Raw genomic sequence first — 19,844 nt, 5'->3', positions numbered from 1 at the left:
CAACTAGTGGACCCTGCTGAGTTTCTGACCCCCTTAAAGCCACCTCCAAGCTTCCCCGAACTACTTGGATGGGGCTCAGCTCAAGGAAGCTGAAAGAAGCACACCGTGTGGGTCAGCCACACAACCACAGGATGCAGGTTTATGAATGGCACAAGTTACCAAGCAGTGGGTGGAGGGGAGAGACCATCAGAGCCTCCCTCCGTTTGACTTGGGACCGAAATCATAATGGTACCTTGCCATCTCTCATGGTCACGCTCTATCATCTCTCCATCAACACTGTCCTGCCAGGAACGATCCTGATGTCCCTCAAGCTTGCGCCCATGATCGCCCCAGTCACGTCCATCTCTGGGGAGGAAAAATCCAGAAGGAAAGATCAAACAGAAACTTAGGTGTGCTGTCAGCAGGTTAACAACAGGCTAGATCCTACAAACCTATTTCTGTTAGTAGTGGCACTGCCCATGGAAGCAAGGAGCTTTCACTTGACTCAAAGGGCTTGCAGAGCATTTGGTATCTGGGGAAGGTTCCTTGAGCCAGAGGCAGACGCCAACACTGGTGTTCCCACAAAAACACAAATACTTGCATTGCCAGTTAAGACCCCTCCCTCGCCCCTGGGAATGCCAGCAATCAACTCTCTTTTGGAGAACCAAAGAACCTCGAACCTATTGATTCAACATTATGAACGGTGTGAAGGGGAGAACCTGGAACAGATGAACAAAAGGACTTCTCCACATGTAATTCAAGGAACTCCCTCACACAAGATTAACTAAGAAAGATGTGCTTACATGCATTTAAAAAGGAAATCCAAAACATTCAAGGAGGAGAGGCCAAGCAATGACTTTGAGCCATGGGAGGTCCAAAGTCCTAGACCATCTACTGGAGACCATCTATTGCTTTCCAAAAACCCCTGGCTGGCAAGATGAGCTTGAGGTCTGATGCCGTGGGACTCACGTTCCTTAAGCCTATTTGAATATTTTGCCTTCTCACTGGTAAGGAAGCCAAGACTTCCACTGGAATCTGCAGTGCTGAAGACACCAGATGGACAAGCCCTCCTTCTAAGGCACTGCTACACCAGGGCAAGGCTGCTTGCAGCTGCAGGCGCTCACCTGGATTGCGGAGGCAGCCCGCGTCCTTCGCTCAGTCTCCTGTCAGATCCGTAGCCGCCCCAGCCATCCCGTGAATATCGCGAGTGACGATCAGGCCCTCCGTGTCGCTCATTCAGGTAGTGCTGGAAGACAAGGCCACAAAAGGGCACGATGACACCCAAAACAAAGCAGCAGCCTATGAAAGGGCTGCTGTGGCTCTTAGCTACCACACTAACAGAAACGGTCCTGGTATTGCCAACTAACGAGGTGCAAAGAGAGGACGTGACAAGGAGGCCAGCATGGGAGGGAGCAGCAGCCAGGCATCCTCCTTGGACTCTGAAATACGGCATCGATTATTGGCATCTAAATCACTGCTAATTCCATGGTCACTGGAGGACGGCTGGAAATATTTTCAACCCAAAACTGATTTTTCTCAACACCTAGAGCAAGCATCTTCTGGCTGGACATACAACAGGGCTCAGGACCCAATACACTCTGCCATTCAACAAGTATCTATTGGGATACTTGGATGGATAAAATCCTAAACTAAGCGCTGCCAAAGCTCTAATAGCAAAGAAATGGCATAGCCCCCTACATGGCATAAGCCAGTATTAATAGTACTTAATTTTTTCTTAAGATGTAAACTTTTCAGTACTAAGAGGCTGTTTTAGGGGGGAAGGTGGGAGGAACCCTAGAAGTTTTTTGTTTGGGGGAAACATAATATGAACATCCAGATTCTACCTGAGACATACAACAGGTCATTCACATGCATGGCTTCACTTGGTACCACTGAAAAAGTGACCACAGACTGCTGCTGCTGCTTGAGCTGCCCTTAAAAGGGTCCAGGCAGGTGGGGAGAGGAACCTTTCCACCTAACTCCAATACACAGTGAATCTTGCATATCCAGCACCCAAAGACCCTCACAGCAGTCTTGTGGTCACTTTATTCATCAATCGGCCTTTCCTTCCAAGAGAAATCCTATTTCGTGCTTTACCCAGGACCAAACTTCTGATTCTTAAAGAGAGAACACAGCACAACTAAGCTGCCACAATTTGTTCTCTGTATTCCAAACAACTGGAACAAAAAATACAGATTGCCTTCAGCAGACGGAATAAATCTTTAACTTGATTCTCACGTCCTAGTTTGTAAGGAGACTCATGGATCCAAATGGTTTCCAGAATGCTTTGCGGGACCTGATGCCCCCTGGTGGTTCGTTGGATGAGCTGGTGGGGGATTGGCAGGACTGTCTCTCGAAAGCCATCAACGAGATCGCTCCCCGTCGCCCTCTCCGTCCCCGTGTCAGACTGGCTCCTTGGTATAGGGAGGAGCTACGTCAGATGAAACGGGAACTGAGACGGCTAGAGCGAGTGTGGCGACGAAACTGTAGTAAAGAGGCAAGATCATCTTATAGAGCGTTTATGAAGGCCTATGAGGTGGCTGTGAAGGCGACAAAGAGGGAGTACTTCGCTGCCTCCATAGCGTCTGCAAGCTCATGCCCAGCAAAATTGCTTCAAGTTGTTTGGTCTCTGGTCTCCCTCTCGCAGGGAGACTGCCAAATTAGGAATTCGGCAATTAGTTGTGAGGCTTTTGGGAGTTTTATTGCAGATAAAATCTTTTCTCTCCGCTGCGACCTGCCAGCCACGGTTGATACAGTGAGGGAACTGGAGGCCCCTTGGCCGCCTTCTGGCCCCATTTTAGATCACTTCAGCCTGGTCTCCCAGGAGGATGTGGACGGGATCCTGGAGCTGGTTAGGCCCACTACGTGTTCCCTGGACCCCTGCCCATCGTGGCTGGTGAAAGCCAGTGCTGATGGGTTGGGGGCCCAATTGGAGGATATTATTAATTCATCGTTAAGCTCTGGGGGTTTCCCCAGGGCATTGAGGGAAGCTGTGGTGAGGCCTCTCTTAAAAAGCCATCTCTGGACTCCACAGACCCATCCAGTTACCGTCCAGCATTGAACCTCCCGTTCCTGGGAAAGGTGATTGAGCGGGTGGTAGTGGAACAGCTGCAGGCTTTCCTGGAAGAGACTTCTGTCCTGGACCCATACCAGTCCGGTTTCCGTCCAGTCCACAGGGCAGAGACAGTGTTGATCGCCCTCACGGACGATCTCTGCAGACACCTGGATTGAGGCGGGTCGGCGCTGCTGATACTGCTAGATCTTTCAGCAGCGTTTGACACGGTCAAGCATGAGTTGTTGGGCCCACCGTCTCGCCGATGTAGGGATCTAAGGGACGGCCTTACAGTAGCTTGTCTCTTTTCTCCATGGTTGGGGACAGAGGGTAGCGCTGGGGGAGATGGTGTCCATGCGCCGATTACTGGTATGTGGCATCCCTCAGGGGGCAATACTCTCCACCCTGTTGTTCAATCTTTTTATGAGCCCCCTCGCCCAGCTGGAGCAGAGTTTCGGATTGGGTTGTCACCAGTATGCGGATGACACCCAGTTGTATCTGTTGATGGACAGCTGACCTGGTTCTGCCCCGGATATCCTTCTGAGAGTTTTGGAGGCCGTGTCTGGTTGGGTGAAGCAGAGCAGACTGAAGTTGAACCCTGTGAAGATGGAGGTCCTGTACTTGGGCCATGGGCTGTCGGATGCGGGGTTCCATCTCCCAACCTTTGGGGGGGCCCCATTGGTGCCCATCTCATCGGTTAGGAGTCTTGGCGTGATCTTGGATTCCTGTCTATGGAGGCCCAAGTCGCGTCTGTTGCCTGGACTGCTTTTTCCATCTGCGACAAGCCAGGCAACTTGCCCCCTATCACTCACCCCAGGACCTAATGACAGTGATCCATGCAACGGTCACCTCCAGGCTGGACTACTGTAACTCGCTCTATGTAGGGCTTCCCTTGGGTCTGACCCAGAAACTACAGCGGGTCCAGAACACTGCTGCTCGTGTCCTGATGGGTGTTCCATACAGGACAAATATTACACCAATTTTACAGCAGCTTCACTGGCTCCCCGTGGAATTCCGGATCCATTTCAAGGTGTTGGTTTTAACCTTTAAAGCCCTAAACAGACCATGACCAGCATACCTGAGGGACCATCTTTCCCCGTATGTGCCCCGGAGAGCGCTTTGTTCAGCAGGTTAGATCACTTACTGGTGATCCCTAGCCTCAACCAGGGCCAGGGCCTTTTCAGTCCTGGCCCCAACCTGGTGGAACTCTCTGTCTGAAGACACCCAGGTCCGCTGAGATCTTGTATCATTTTGGCGAGCCTGCAAGACGGAGATGTTCCACCAGGTTGAGGCCAGCGTCAGGACCATCATTGAGCCTCCCACCAGTCTCCAGTATTCGATTACATCTCGTCTGTCTCCCTCCTCTTTGTATGCTGGGGGCAGGAATGTCTGAGTTTTTTGTGTATATATGATTTTAATTGCTGAATTTTACTGTAAAATTTGTTATTTAATTGTATTTTATGGTTGTTGTACCCCGTCCTGAGCCCGCTTGCGGGGAGAGTGGGTTAAACACAGAATAAAGTAAACTAAACTAAGGGCTACCAGAGAGGGGGCGCAGGCACACCTATGCTTCTGTGCTGGTCCCGGACCTAAGTGCCCCTTCTCTGAGGACTGCTAACTCGACTACATTTCTGTATCAAGAGCAACTGAATGATCCAACTGCACTCCATGCAAAGATGTGGTAGATGCCACTGAGGCTAAGGAGGACAGGGCAAAGTCAAGAATAGGGACGTTGACTGATGGGAACTTTGGGCTTACTGGGGCCTTTCATAATTCCCCCCCCCCTCAGACAGAAACAACATGCTTTTCTCCAAATAACACACAAAGAATCACTACTTAACAGGTACATACCTGCCCATCCCGATCTGGCAGTCCTCTTGAACTTTCTCTCCTGGCCGGAGGGGAACAAAATCAATTCAGCACAACATAAAGAGAGTCTTGCAAGAGAGGTAAACTGCTGTAACCAGAGCTAAAGAAGAAGTGGCTATAGCCATCAAGGATGCCTTCTGGGGAGGACCTATGGGGTTTGGCTGCCACTAAAACGCTGCAATTTTTACTGGACTCCAGTCTCTTACATGACATGGCAGCTTCAGTCTACCATGAGCACATTGGCTCAGTGCCATATCACATACTACACAGCCAAAATCAAGACATCCCTAGTTCTCCAACAATCTGCTCTGTTCATATGACCAGCAGAACATGTGAAGAGGTGGGCACTGGAGGTTGCAGTATGGTCACTTCCTACCAGAACCACCCAAGAGCAGTACAAGACATCCATTGAATTTCCCTAATATCTGAAAAAGTTGGCAAGGAAAAGGAAATCATTAGCTAACCTGTCCGCTGGATGATCCTGGTACCGGCCACGGTCTCGATGGTCAAAGCTGTGGAAACGATCTTGCCGGCCAAAGTCAGAACGGTATCGGTCATCCATAGCCATCCGCTTTGTTTCCGACCAGTAGTCATCACGCCTGTGAGGAAGGTTTATTCTATACTCAGCAGCCCTTACCCAGAAGGGGCTCACAACAACCTGGTGCAGCTGCACTCAAACCAACAGTTCATTCAGTTTACTTTTAGATCTCCTCATAGCCAAAAGGCTCCCATGGCAGCATCAAAAAAGAAAAACCACACAACAATCAGGACAATAAGAGAAGGAAAATCAATAGAATCAGAAGAAACGACAGCAGTAAAACTAGAGAGAATAGAATGTCAGTGCTAAAAATATCTTTATAAGTATTAGCAGCAGATATAAAAAAAAACCCATGCCATTTAACAGCAGATGCTGCCTTCCCATTCCAAGAAAGCTGGTCTCACAGCAGTCAGCCTCATCTCAACAAATAGGGATACACACCATAGGTGTGTCCAGAAAGGACCGGATTCATGGAGGCAGTCCTTAAGAGGTACCCAAGGCCAGGGGCAGCTTTTTTAAAAAAAGCTCCAACCAGTCTTCTGAAATGCACTTTGACACAAAAACCAGCAGCCAGAAAAACTCTTTCAAAACTGGCACCATGTGCTCTCCTGAAGAAGGCACAGCTAGCCCGAAAGTGAGGAAAACATGAATGTGGCATATTTCTTGGTTGAGATTTCAACCCAGGGAGAGCCATATCACATTACTGATTCCATGTGCTCAACAGAACTGCTCACTCTTTCAGGCTTACCTCCCATCTGGGTCATAGGGCCGCCGCAGGGCTGAGCGCCGCTCCTGCTCATAGCGCAGCTGCTCCTGCTGCCGCCGCAGTTCTTCCTTCTCACGCTGGATGCGCTCCTGCTCCCGCCGCCTCTCCTGTTCAATGTGCATGCGCTCCCGCTCCAGGCGCTCCCGTTCCAGGCGCTCCCGCTCCAGGCGCTCCCTCTGAAACTCCAGGCGCTCCCGTTCTCGCTGGAGCCGCTGCCTTTCGTCCCGCTCCCGGACGGCCTGGATCCGCTGCTCTCGCTCCCGCCGTTCACGCTCCCTGCTTAATGTACACACACGTGGGAGATCCACCCAATTATCAGTACCATCACCAGGACTAGGAAGACTACAGCAAGGAGGGGGTGGGAGAGAGAAGATGAGTAGAACTTTGCCAGAGCTTTGCTTCCTGCTTCTGCCCAAAGGGGTTGTATTTATTCATCCATATACTGATGGTGCTCATTTTGCCCGTTATGAGGGAGCTCAAGGGAGCTTATAAATCACACCCAATAATAATTAAGATATTGTGTCAGCTAGCATCATCAACTACAGATTAGGAAAACAAAACTCTATGAAACTCCCTTTCCTGACAACAGCAGTTGCAGACAGCCATTCACCCACTAATGAAAACTCTTCTGAACATAACGGCCTCACAGAGCCTTCGGAACTGGGAAAACACTGAAGACCTCCTAGCTGCCTTGGGGGCGGGGGGGGGGGGGGGTGCCATAGCCAAATTTTTTTTAAACAATTATCTAAAGTTGCCCATCTAACTTACTTTTTTAAAAATTTAAAAATCCTCTAAATTATTTACAGTGAAATTGGAGTGGAGTGAAGGCTAAAAATGCAAAGCAAAAAGAGACTAAAAAGACCGCAAATTATTGACTCTGTTGGTGGGAAGAGGGAATGCGACTGATGTGCTTGAGAGCATTTCCCCCCCTGCCAATCAGGTTCTTGTAAGGGGAGACTCTGCCCTTCTCTGCCTGTCAGCTTTGAAAATGTTTGGAAGGGAAACTTCAATTATAGGCAGCAATTTGAAAGATACTTCCCTGAGAGTATGCACAGCAAAAGGAAAACTTATGGAGAAAACATAAGGGGGGGGGGATTCAGCCGATCATTCTGCCTGCCTGCACTTGGGCAATGGAGAAGACTGGCAGGGAGAACGCCACATTTTGCAAAGGAATGCTGAGCATCAAAAGGAAGGATTTAGATTTGACCCACAATGTGGGAGTAAAGAACAAGGAAACATGAAACCAACACGCAATGCAAAGGTTAAGTTACTGGGACTACAGAAAAAGAAAAAAGTGAGCATGCAGCAGGATAGTTTTTTGCACTTGTCGCAACGCTCTCCTACTTGGGAATGCCCTGCTGCCACTAGTGTACCTGCTGACACCCGCTTTCTAGGGGTCCATTGTTATTTGTGTGTTTTATTGGTTTAGACTAGGAGGAGAACTAACAGTTGAGGCTATTTTGGGTTGAGCGCAAAAACAGCTGCCCCAGAGTATCGTCTACTGACCCACTCCTGGGTGGGTAGCGTGTGCCGAAGCATGTGCAATGGACCAAAACAACAAAACTCTAAATGGATAAGTTCCAAGCCGGGACCAGCCCCGCTGGAGCAAACTAGTAATGAAATTCGATTGTTCCAGAACCAAAACTGAAACTTTCTAGATACACACCTTGCCAGCACTTTTATGCATTGTCATCACTTACGGTACACATGGCTCAAGGAAGTTACACTTTTAAATTTTTTTTTTTTTAATTGGATTAGAAATCACTATAATATCCATTTCAATCAATTTCCTTTAAATATTCCAGTTCTAACCCCCTCCCTTTCCCCCCCCTTTGTTGACTTCCAACAGTTTTCCAACCCCTTGTCCATTTTTCCCCCTACTCATTTCAAACTTATTTTATTCTATTAAACATATACTTTCACTCTCTTCTAAGCTTCTCTATTATAACAGTGCTATCTCTATTCCCTTTCCCACTTAACTTATCAACTAAATATTACATTCCTGGCATATATTCTTTGATAATAACAATCATTTGTTTAATTTTGTACTCTATATTCTATCTTATTCATTCTTGTCTCGTCAATATGGGACAAACAATTTGTCCCTTATTCTACATAACTTTAAGTACTTCTATAAGCATTGTATACATTCACTATAAGTCAATCAATTTGACTTGTACTCTATATGTTGCTCTTTACTTCGTTCTGTCTTATATTCATTCTATTTTAGTTATATAGTTTCTCCATTATACATTTATCTGCCAGAAATAAAATTAGTTAGTTTCTATCCTTATAATTCTTATAATAACACCTCTATTACTTAATACTATGTATAGTAGTCAAATAAAATATTTGCTTAGAATTTCTCATTTAACTCTCCTCCCCTCGGTAAAGTCACTTCCCTCTTCTTTTGTTGTATTTCAGTAATTTTCAAACTGCCACAGTTCTCCTCCCACCTCCCATTTTTTCACCAAGTATTGCTTCAACTTTTCCCAATCCATGTTAAACTGTCCTGGATCAAGGTCTCTCAGTTTCCTTGTCATTTTGTCCATTTCCGCCATGTACAGCAATTTGTAAATCCAGTCCTCAATAGTTGGCACTTCTTGTACTTTCCACTTTTGCGCATACAAAAGTCTAGCCGCTGTTGTCATGTAAAATAACAATGTCCTGTATTGTGCTGGAATATCCTCCATTCCCAAGTTCAGTAGTAGGAGTTCTGGGTTCTTATTAACTTGAAATTGTAAAATCTCACTTATCACTCTTATTATTTCCCCCCAGTACTGCCTAGCTACCTCACAGGTCCATCACATGTGGTACAAAGATCCTTCATGCTTTTTACATTTCCAGCATTTATTAGACATGTTCAAATTCCCTAATGCAATTTTCTTTGGTGTCAAATACCAACGATAAATCATTTTGTAGACGTTCTCTTTAATATTAGTGCATGTCATAATCTTCAACGTATTTTTCCACAAGTATTCCCACGCCTCCATTGTTATTTCTTTATTAAAGTTTATAGCCCACTTCACCATTTGCACTTTAACTGTCTCATCTTCTGTGTACCATTTTAACAACACTTTATAAATCTTAGAGATTTCCTTTTTATCCTCTTGTAGAATTACCTCTAATTCCGAATTCTCCATTCTTACCCCTCCTTTCACACAGTCCGAGTTATAAAGATCTCTAATCTGTCTATATTGAAACCAATCGTAACTTGGAGACAGCTCATCTTGCGTCTTTATTCTTAGTTTAGAAAATTCTATTCGTGTTATCTCCTTGTACGTTAAACACTGTTGTTCATTATCGACAGTTCTCGGATCTATTACTTCATAAGGAACCACCCAGGAGGGAATTCCTTCCTGTAGGTAATCTCTATACTTCTTCCAAATTGTGAAGAGGCTTCTCCGAATATAATGGTGTAAAAACATAAGAGTCTGCTTTTACTTTGTCATACCACAGATATGCATGCCATCCAAATATTTTTTTATATCCCTCTAAGGCCAGTAATTTGCGGTTTTTCAACGTCATCCAGTCTTTCAACCACACCAAACAGATTGCATCGTAGTAAAGTCTTATATTGGGCAGTTGCATTCCACCTCTCTCTTTTGCGTCCTGTAATACTTTCATTTTCACTCGAGGCTTCTTGCCTGCCCAAACAAAGTCCGATATTTTCCTCTGCCATTTTTCAAACTGCTTAGAGTCCCGAATAATTGGTATTGTTTGTAGCAAAAACATCACTCTTGGCAGCACATTCATCTTAACTACTGCAATTCTTCCCAGCCATGACAAATTCAATCTATTCCATTTAATCAAATCTTGCTCTATCTGAGTCCACAGTTTCTCATAATTATTCTTGAATAGATCTATATTCTTTGCAGTCAGTTCAATTCCCAAGTATTTCACCTTACTTGTTACTTCACAGTCTGTTATTTCCATTAGTAGCTGTTGTTTTTGTTTAGTCATATTTTTACATAATATCTTTGACTTCTTTTTGTTTACATAGAATCCTGCCAGATCTCCAAATTCCTTAATTTTCTCTATTACCTTTGGCATGTTCTCAATTGGATCTTCCACAATTAACATTATGTCATCCGCAAATGCTCTGACCTTATAGGAAAAGTCTTTTATTTTTATTCCACGGATTGCATTATCTTCTCGAATCTGTATCATCAATATTTCCAAGACCAAAATAAACAACAGTGGAGACAACGGGCAACCTTGTCTTGTGCCTTTACCTATAGTCAGTTTCTTAGTCACCTCGTCATTCACCACAATTGCTGCACTCTGGTCTCTGTAGATTTCTTTCACTGCTCTTATGAATCTTTCCCCCATTTGTAGCTGTTCCATAGTGGCAAACATAAAATCCCAGTTCAAATTATCAAATGCTTTTTCAGCGTCCACAAAGAAGAAACCAACCTCTTTGTCACAACGCTTATCATAGTATTCAATAGCATTTATAACTGTCCTTAAATTGTCTTCGATTTGTCTGTTTGGTAAAAAACCAGCTTGTTCCTCCTCAATGACTTCGGATAGCCATCCCTTTACTCTTTCCGCCAATATCTTCGCAAAAATTTTATAGTCATTATTGAGTAACGAAATAGGTCTGTAATTTTTAACATTAGTCAAGTCTTGTCCTTCTTTGGGGATCAATGATATGTTAGCTTCACTCCAAGTATCTGGAATCCTTTGATCCTCCAAAACACCATTGATCACTTCTTTTAGGAATGGCACCAGTTCATTGACCATTACCTTATAAAATTTAGCCGTAAGTCCATCAGGTCCTGGCGCCTTTCCCAGATTTGTTGACTGTATTGCCTTCCTTATCTCTTCCTCCGTTACTTCACTATTCAGTTTATCTCTCCATCCTTCCGAAATTACTGGGAGCTTCATTTTTCCCAAATACGTCGCTATTGAGTCTTTATTTTTTTGTTGTACAGTTTAGCATAAAATTTGTAAAAGGCTCTACTGATAGCCGTCTGTTCCAGATATACTTTATTATCCTCACATATTTTATTTATTGTCTTCTTCTCCTTTCTCTTCTTCAATTGCCACGCCAAATATTTCCCAGGTTTATTTGCACCTTCAAACGACTTTTGGTTCATTCTCTTAAGATTCCATTCCAGTTCTTTATTATTCATTGCTGTCAACTGCTCTTGAAGGATTTTAATATCCTGGTATATTTTCTTTTTCCCTGGTCTTTTCTTTAATTGTATTTCTTTGGCTTTTATTTTCTCCATAATCTCCTGTCTCTTCTCCTCTCTTTTTTTCCTGACTCTTCCATTTAAGTCCATTAGTATACCTCTAATTACTGCCTTATAGGTATCCCATACCTTGTTAGTTGGTACTTCTCTATTAATGTTATGTTGTATGAAGAACTTAGTTTCCCTTCTCAACATCTCCATATTTTCTCCCTCTTGTAACAAGTCCTCATTTATTCTCCATCCTTTCCTTTTAGTTCTTTTTCCAAACTTCCACATAATTGGATTATGATCTGAGCCTACCATAGGCATTATTTCTACATCCTTAGTCCAAAGCGCTAAGTCTTTTGAGGCCCAGATCATATCAATTCGTGATAACGTAGAGTGTCTCGCAGAGTAAAACGTATATTGTCTGCCTTTGGGATTCTGTCTTCTCCGTACATCTTCCAAAGTTTCCTGTTGCATTAATACAAAAAAAGTCTTTGGTAGTAATCCTCTTTTCTTTTGTACAGTTACTGATTTTTTGTCCTGTTCCAAATTTGTAACTCCATTGAAGTCTCCTGCAAGAATTATCTGGTCATAAGAAAGTTCATCTAATTGCTTCCTCAAATCCTCAAAGAAGCTTTCTTTTGCTCCATTAGGTGCAGAAATTCCAATCACCAACACTCTCTTTAAATTTCATGTACATTCCACTGCTAAAAATCTGGCTTCCACATCTCTCATCACTAATTTTGGCTGTAGCTCCTCTTTTATATACAATACCACTCCCCTTTTTTTCTTTTTTGAGGCCGCTACAAAGTCATTGCCCAGTTTGTTCAGTTTAAGATATTTTACATCCTGCTTTCTAATATGAGTCTCTTGCAAACACACAATATCACATTTTTGTTTTAATAGCCAGTGGAAAATACTTTTTCTCTTATTCAGTGAATTGAGTCCATTTACATTCCAAGATAAAACTTTACACTCCATATTCATAACCTTGTTGTTGGTAAGTCCTTTTCATTGTCCCTCAAAAACTTTTCCATTTCTAGTTCAGATCTGATGCGCTTTTTCACTCCTCCAAATTCAAAGGACATTCCTTCCGGTAATTCCCATCTGTACCTTATTTTCATGTCCTTCAGAATCTGGACTAAGGCTTTGTATTTTTTCCGATCTAGCAACACCGATCTGGGTAACTCCTTCATAATAATAACCGTCTTGCCATCAACCTCCAATGGATCTTGAAATTGTTTACTCACAATTATTTCTCTTATATTTCTAGTCGTAAATTGCACAATCACGTCTCTTGGTAATTTCCTCTGGGTCGCAAATCTTGAATTTACTCGATACACCACATCTAGGATAGCCACAATTTCCTCCTCCTCCTTTCCCAGATATTCAGCTAACATCTCGGTAATCTGTTCTTGGGCCGTCTTTCCTTCTACCTCCGGCAAGCCGCGAAATCTCAGCTGCTTCTCCATATGCTTGCTCTCCGCAACTGCCATTCTTCCCCTCATCACCTTCATCTCTGTTTGTTGCGTGTCTGCACGGTTCTCCACCGCATTTTCCACTACATTGACTCTTTGCTGTGTCGCCTGCAGGTCATTTTGTATTATTTCCATTCTCTTCTTCACTTCTGCCAGTTCATTCTTTACTGTCTCTTTAACCTATTTCACCAACTCAGGTTTCATATCCTTGAGTTCTTTAATCGCTTCTGAAAGTTTTTTATCCAAGTTCTCTATAGCCGTTTGCCACTCTTTTTTCGACATCGTGGGGCTTGCTTTACCTCGCTCCCACGAGTCCGCTCGCTTCCTTAACTCCGTGGCGCTTGGCTTAGTGTTCTTTTATTTTGAATGTCCCGGTCTTTTTGCAAAAAAGTCGTTTAAAGAGTCCAAAATGTCGGGCGTCTTTTCTCTATGGTTCCTCTATGGTTTTTGTAATCCAATATGGCTTACTTCCTCTTCTGCTGAAGCCGCAGCGCTTCCCCTTTCAAAGATGGCGATTCCCTTCTTCCTGTCATCCGGCAAGGGCCGCTTCTCTCCAGCAACTCTATCACTGTTACGTACTTCCTGTTTCCCGACTTCCCACAGCAGTTCTCGCGATGGTAAAGCTTTCTCACAGCCTGATATCTCCTTGTGACCACAGGTATGTAAAACAATAGTCCACTTTCTTTAATAACTTCGTTTAACTTAGTCCTTTTTCTAATATAGTTCTTGCCGAATCCTCCCCTCCTTATAATCAATCTGTTGCAGTTTAAAAGTCTACTTTAATGCTTCAATACTTTGAGTAATCTGTCCCGTTTCAAGAGATAGTGATCTTTACCTTCTCCAGCACTTTTCGCGGGTTGTAATCGCTGTTTCAATCTCAAATTCCCATCAGCTCTTCTTGCCCCTGTTGAAGCTTGGGCATGTAGGTCTTATGCCAACCGCATTGGCTCCAGGACTGCCGCAGAGATTTTAGCCGACCTGTCTTCGGGTGGGACCTCAAGGGACGGGAGAGAGTCCGTTGTGCAGGACCCCCCCTCGCCCGAGATTGACGTGCCCTGAGGTTCTTAAGCGTTCTATGCCTGTTCTCCGCCTGAGAACAGTTGGCCGCGAGCTTATTTTGCCCCGCCGGCCGTTAAAACAGCAGCCCGGTCAGCTCAGCACTTAGAGCTGCGTTAGACCTCCATGGATCCCAAACCGGAAGTCAAGGAAGTTACACTTTTATCAGCTCCAGTCCTCACTTTCACCTCAAATCTTTTTATCCTGCCCTTCCTCCAAGACAGCGTACTTGGTTCTCCCTCCCTCACAACCACCTTGTGAGGTCATTTAGACAGACAGCACAACTGGACTAAGATCAGCTGGCATGCTTCCCACTGGTTTCCTAAGCACTTGCAAGGCTAATTGAGAGAAGGGGGCGGGGGGCGGGATACAGACCCATACAGAAGACAATCAGTGGAAGATGGAAGCAGAGGAGCCTTCTACACAGAGGAGGAAGTGAAAATTGCATGTCACAAACCCCCCCGGCAGAAGTCAAAAAAGGTACCTTGACAACGTTTAATCAGGAAAATGAGAAGAGAGAGAATTTTGCCAGCCTGCTGCTGTACAATGGTTAAGAGGAAAATGTGTCATGCTCTCAAATAATAGAACACTTTAAAATATTTGCTTGGAACAATAGAGGGGAAAAGCAACATTGGAGACTTCACTCTGAACTCAAATGGTCCCCATTAAAGGCGAGCAGATAGCATGGGTGCCAGAGCGAGTGACAGCCAAAGAATAGATAACGTCAACAGCACACAAAGTCATCACCGGATAATGATCTCTGGCTGCTGTGCACATTCAGGGAGGGGTGGGGGGAGAGGAAGCACAAACTTTGCCTCCTCTTCGAATTTTCCGATCAGATGATAGCAAGGGCCAAAAAAAAAAAAAGGAGAGGCAGCTTGTAAGTACCACCCCAGTTCCACCCTATTAGTACATGAGGTCTAGTCAAAACCCTCTGCGCTGCAGCCTTAAGTACATCGCCAGGCCATCAACTGACAGCTGCTTTTCCTAATGCTTATAGGAAATCACTAAAGGGGCTCAACTTCTAGGAGAGGGAGCCCAAAGGCCTAGGCTTGGCAGAGTGTGCAACTGCCTGATCAAATAACGAATTCCTCTCACTTAACAACACTCAGGAATCTGAAGCCAAGAATGAATGAATAAAAAAAAATGCTCCCACAGAGAAGGCAGCTTCCTTTTCAAAACTAAACATCAATAATGGCGAGAAGTGAGGAACTGTGGCTGGATGGGGCAGTAACGGGCCACTGTGGTGGGAAGAGAGTAGAGCAGTGTTAAAGACACCTGTGGGTTGGGAGTGGGCTAGCAACCATTCAATAGGATAAAGATGGTTGGCTGCCTCCATGATGGGTGGAGGATGTGTGCCCTTGGGGCTGAGTAGGGAAAGTTGCAGGACTGGAGATGCCTGGGTAAGGCTGTTGCTAGGGCAGGCTTTAAAAGCAGTGGTACGGTGCATGCTGCCAACAGAGAAGGAAGAGGATGGGGAGGTCATGCTGAGGAAAGGGTCCACTGAACTGCTTCCCCATGCCTGACTGTTAGAAGCAGCAGCAGCTATTAATCATATTAGCTTGCTGGTGACCTTGGGCCAGATATACACACTCAGCCTAAAACTTACCCTCACTGGATTGTTGTGAGGATAAACTCAAGGAAAGGAGAACGATGTCCCCGCTAGCAGGGTATAAATGAATAAAATAAATACCCACAGCTGGAAGGGTGAGGCTTGCTCGTAATTCCAGTCCTGAAGAAATGTTTCCAAATTCTAAACACAATGTATACAAAATCCAAAGGTGGAATGTTCATTTTCCCAACAATGCCTGAGCTCCAGTGTTGTGAAACTTCAGCACCTCCAGGACACAGACTGGGAGCAACGTGTTACTGAGTTAGACAGGCAAGAGACACCACTGGCTCCTAAGTTTCCAGGTCATATCTTACCATGCCATGCAACTAACAGTAGGTCTGCCTCCTGTCAATGCAAAGAGCCTTCCTGCAATGGAAGAGGCCCGGAAGAGCCCTGGGTATAGAATGAAGGAGCTACCAAGTCACACAGCAGGACACGATGCATTGTCTGAGGATCAGTGAGGCCCTCTGTGGATTCAAACTTGCCATCTCAGACCAGCAGAACTGGATCCACCTGCAGATCTGCTTGCAGAAATGTGCTCTTGTGGATCTGCTGTGGCTATGCCACCTTTCCATTTCTTTCATAGGTTTCTAAGAAAACACTCACCACCTCCTGATATTGAGGGTGGTGGTGGGGTTATCATGTATTTCTGAAATTTTTAGCTCAAGTTTAGCCGCATGGTCCTCAGACCATGTTGTAAATTTAATGCTAGGTTGTGCCGCGCAAAAGAGCCTGTTGCATCAGAGAATGGCGCCGCCGCTGGCTGAACACAGGGATAGGAAACAACCCAGTGTTAACAGTTTTTAACGTGCCTTTGGCCATGCTCCTAACAAACCAGCATTTCTAACAATGCTCCATGGTAATACAGCTGATGGTACTGACAATATTCATTGTAACAATCTGGTATATGCACTGCAGTAATTCTTAACAGAGACTGGATGATTTGGGCAATAGGGTGTTTTTCTCCACACTCTCAGAACTAACACTCTATCAATATTAATGTTGTACTAATTCTATGTATTTTTCCCATTTCTGTATTAGACAAAAAGTCAACTTGCTTATCTCCTGAAAGCACATCAACTTCCTTCAGATTCAGATCCTTCAGATTTTAGCTAGTAGCACTCTTTTAAAGCAACTGCAACACAAGGTTTTCTTTAATGCTCACACATCTCTTTACAAGAATTGTAAGCAGAGATGCTACCAAATTTTGCAGAAACAGTACCGTGATCCAAACACCCTAGTAGCATTTTCACTTTTCATTTACACCAAGTGGTCCCACAAGACCTCCTCTTTGTGCCATTTGCCGTTCCATCATGTCAAAATTTCCTGTTAAATCTATGCAATTATGAATGCTATTTTAGTATTTTAAAATTGCATTAAAATGAAAATGAAACACATTAATCAGGAATGCTATCAGTGAAAACTGGCCCCTCAATGTCAACTCATAAAGGGATGAAGAAAGAGGAAAAAAAACCCCGGCTGTTATGCTGCCGGTATCTCAGGGGCTCTTCAACCCCAACTTGAGAGCATAAAGGAACGAGCAGCACCAGTGGGGAAGCAAACAGTATAGTGGATCCATTCTGCTGGCTGAGGCTCTTCAAAGGGGCCTTCCCTTGACACAAGATGCTCAGAATAAGATCTTGTATTGAGAAAGCTTCCTTCTCCTGGAAAAAAAACTCCAACAGTGTCCCTTGCTTCAGTTTGGTTTGGGATGAATGGGTGTGATTCTCTGGTGTGATGTTGGTCCCCTTGCTTCACTTTGGTTCTGGGAGAATTCCTTTCTCATGCTTCAGTTTGCGTCCACTGGCCTGTCTCTGGGATGAGCACAGCTTGCATTTGGAAGTGTTCCTCGGCCATGGCAGCCTTGCCTCAATGTGTTCCTGCAATGGGAGTCAGCTTTTTTCCCCATTGCAGTGGCTCCCAGCCAATGGAGTGGCTGGGAGCACCTGTCACCTTCTAATGATTTATGCAGTTATGCACCTGGACATGGCATCACTTTTTGGTTAGGTAGAATGTCACATGACTGAAAGTCTGAGTAATCAGCTAAATCTCAATCATATTTTTATACTGATGTCATGTGTGAAAGATCTTATATTTCTCAGAAAATAGTACATGTTAATGAGTACAAAAGATGCCACCCAAATAAGGAGTTGGGGTTTTGCTAAAAGAAATCTCATAAAGATTCTGGTGAGAAAAATGTATCTGCATGTGTGCTTATTGAAAATTCAATGCATTTCACAGTAAATCTGATTCTAAATCAATCTTAAATTTAATTGAGAGATGTTAGGAGAATTAAAATTTGTTGCATGTATTTTTTCCATACTCACAGGTTTTATTTTAGTAATCTCTTATATTTTTGTATCTTGCTTTATTAAAAAGTTAAAAGTTTATTTTCAGTAAAGAACAAATATTAAACTCTAATAGGAGTCTCTGTTTGCCTTGATGGAAGAGTTAAACAAGGAGTACCCATATAAATTCTTTGCACTAATTAACAGGTTATCCTAGCAAGAGATTTCTGCTTTTAGGTCTCATATCTAAGGCATTCACAGTTATTCAGAGTGCAGATATAAATCTCAGTACTGGATGGTTTGGAAGCTTTAATGAGGCATGGATAAGCAATCTGCTGCACATTCTAACTCCAAGAAAAGGAGATGCCAAACACTGCAGCAACTATCAGATTAATTTCCCACACACGCAAAGTGATGCTCAAAATTCTGCAACAAAGACTGTTACCGTATGTGGAATGAGAAATGTCAGTTGGACAATAATGGAGCATACCAGTGAATTTCAGAAGAAAATCAGCCTGTGTTTCAGAGATTACAGCAAAGGTCTCAACTGTGTAGATCATGAAAAGCTATGGATCGTGTTGAAATAAATAGGTGTGCCATGACATCTGATTGTTCTGATGCTCAACCTGTACTCCAGACAAGAAGCTACTGTTAGAACAAAATATGGGAAAACAGAATGGTTTCTAATTGGCAAAAGTGTCAGACAAGAATGTATACTATCTCCCTATTTATTCAACTTATATGCAGAAAATATCGTAAGAAAGCTAGATGAGATTTAGAAAATGATGGAGTGAAAATTGGTGGAAGGAACATTAACAGTTTGAGATATACAGATAATATCACGTTCAGGGCTTTTTTCCTGGGAAAGGGGGTGGTGGAACTCAGTGGGTTGCCCGCGGAGAAAATGGTCACATGGCTGGTGGCCCCGCCCCCTGATCTCCAGACAGAGGGGAGTTGAGATTGCCCTCCATGCCTCATGGTGCTGTCTAGAACAGTGGTTGTCCTTGGTGGTTGTCCTTGATTAGGCGGCTCCTCCCCCAGGCTTAAGAAAAGGCCGGGTGGATCAAAAAAACAGGGAACGAAGCTGAATCACAGGAGCATGGAGGTTGAGTACCTATTTGTATAGTGGGCTTTGTTTTAGCTAAGATTAGGTCAAGCTCTTTTTTTTATTGCCATTGCTTTGCCTCAAGAGTGAGTATTGTTATTTTGACTATTCTCTTGAGCTAATAAATAATTATCTTTCCTGTGTCTTGAGTGTCTGCCTGCTGTGCACAAGGGCTTCCAGCTAAGAACCCTGAAACCGGTGAGTCTGGTATAAACAGGCGGGGCATACTACTCTGGAAGAGCTTCTGGGGTACTGTGTGGCTGTTATCAGCACCAGAACCAGGCCCAGAGGGTTTGCCCACTCTTTACAGGTGCAGAGGGCAATCTCAACTCCCCTCTGTCTGGAGATCAGGGGGCGGGGCCACCAGCCATGTGACCATTTTCAAGAAGTACCAGAACTCCATTCCACCACGTTACAGCTGAAAAAATAGTGAAGACTTGAAATGACTACTGACGAAGGTTAAAGGAGAAAATGCCGAAGCAGGATTACAGCTCAACATCAAGAAGACAAAAGTAATGACTACTGAGAAATTACACAATTTTAAAGCTGATAATAAAGAAATTGAAATTGTTAAAGATTTTCTATTCCTTGTCTCAATCATCAACCAAAAAGGAGACTGCATCCAAGAAATCAGAAGACGACTGAGACTTGGAAGAGCAGCTGTGAGGGAGCCTGAGAAGATCCATAAGGATAAAGATGTCTCTCTGGGGACCAAGATAATCCACGATATGGTATTCCCCATTACTATGTATGGATGTGAAAGTTGGACAGTGAAGAAAGCTGACAGGAAGAAAATGGATTCATTTGAAAGGTAGTGCTGGAGGCGAGTTTTGCGGGTACCACAGATCACCAAAAAGACAAATAAGTGAGTTCTAGATCAAATCAAACCTGAATTCTCCCTAGAAACTATAGAAC

The 19,844-nt window shown here is 44.1% G+C and overlaps 1 protein-coding gene across 5 annotated transcripts in view; it reads right to left on the bottom strand.

Moving 5' to 3' along the window:
- The window catches only part of LOC129330889 (scaffold attachment factor B1-like), a 55,433-nt gene that overhangs the window by 3,416 nt on the left and 32,173 nt on the right, over positions 1 to 19,844 (bottom strand). For 3 of the 5 annotated variants that reach the window (XM_054981152.1, XM_054981153.1, XM_054981158.1), the window contains 5 exons: positions 6,187 to 6,546; positions 5,365 to 5,499; positions 4,883 to 4,922; positions 1,104 to 1,225; positions 233 to 345 (listed from right to left, as the gene is read on the bottom strand). In XM_054981152.1, coding sequence (XP_054837127.1) covers positions 233 to 345; positions 1,104 to 1,225; positions 4,883 to 4,922; positions 5,365 to 5,499; positions 6,187 to 6,546 — 770 coding nt within the window. The remainder of the gene's footprint in view (positions 1 to 232; positions 346 to 1,103; positions 1,226 to 4,882; positions 4,923 to 5,364; positions 5,500 to 6,186; positions 6,547 to 19,844) is intronic. The other 2 variants (XM_054981156.1, XM_054981157.1) reach the window with 2 other exon arrangements.

Source organism: Eublepharis macularius, chromosome 5, assembly GCF_028583425.1.
Source record: "Eublepharis macularius isolate TG4126 chromosome 5, MPM_Emac_v1.0, whole genome shotgun sequence".
NCBI lineage: Eukaryota > Metazoa > Chordata > Lepidosauria > Squamata > Eublepharidae > Eublepharis > Eublepharis macularius.
The sequence above is the reverse complement of the archived record's forward strand: the minus strand, read 5'-3'. Positions and strand labels throughout refer to the sequence as shown.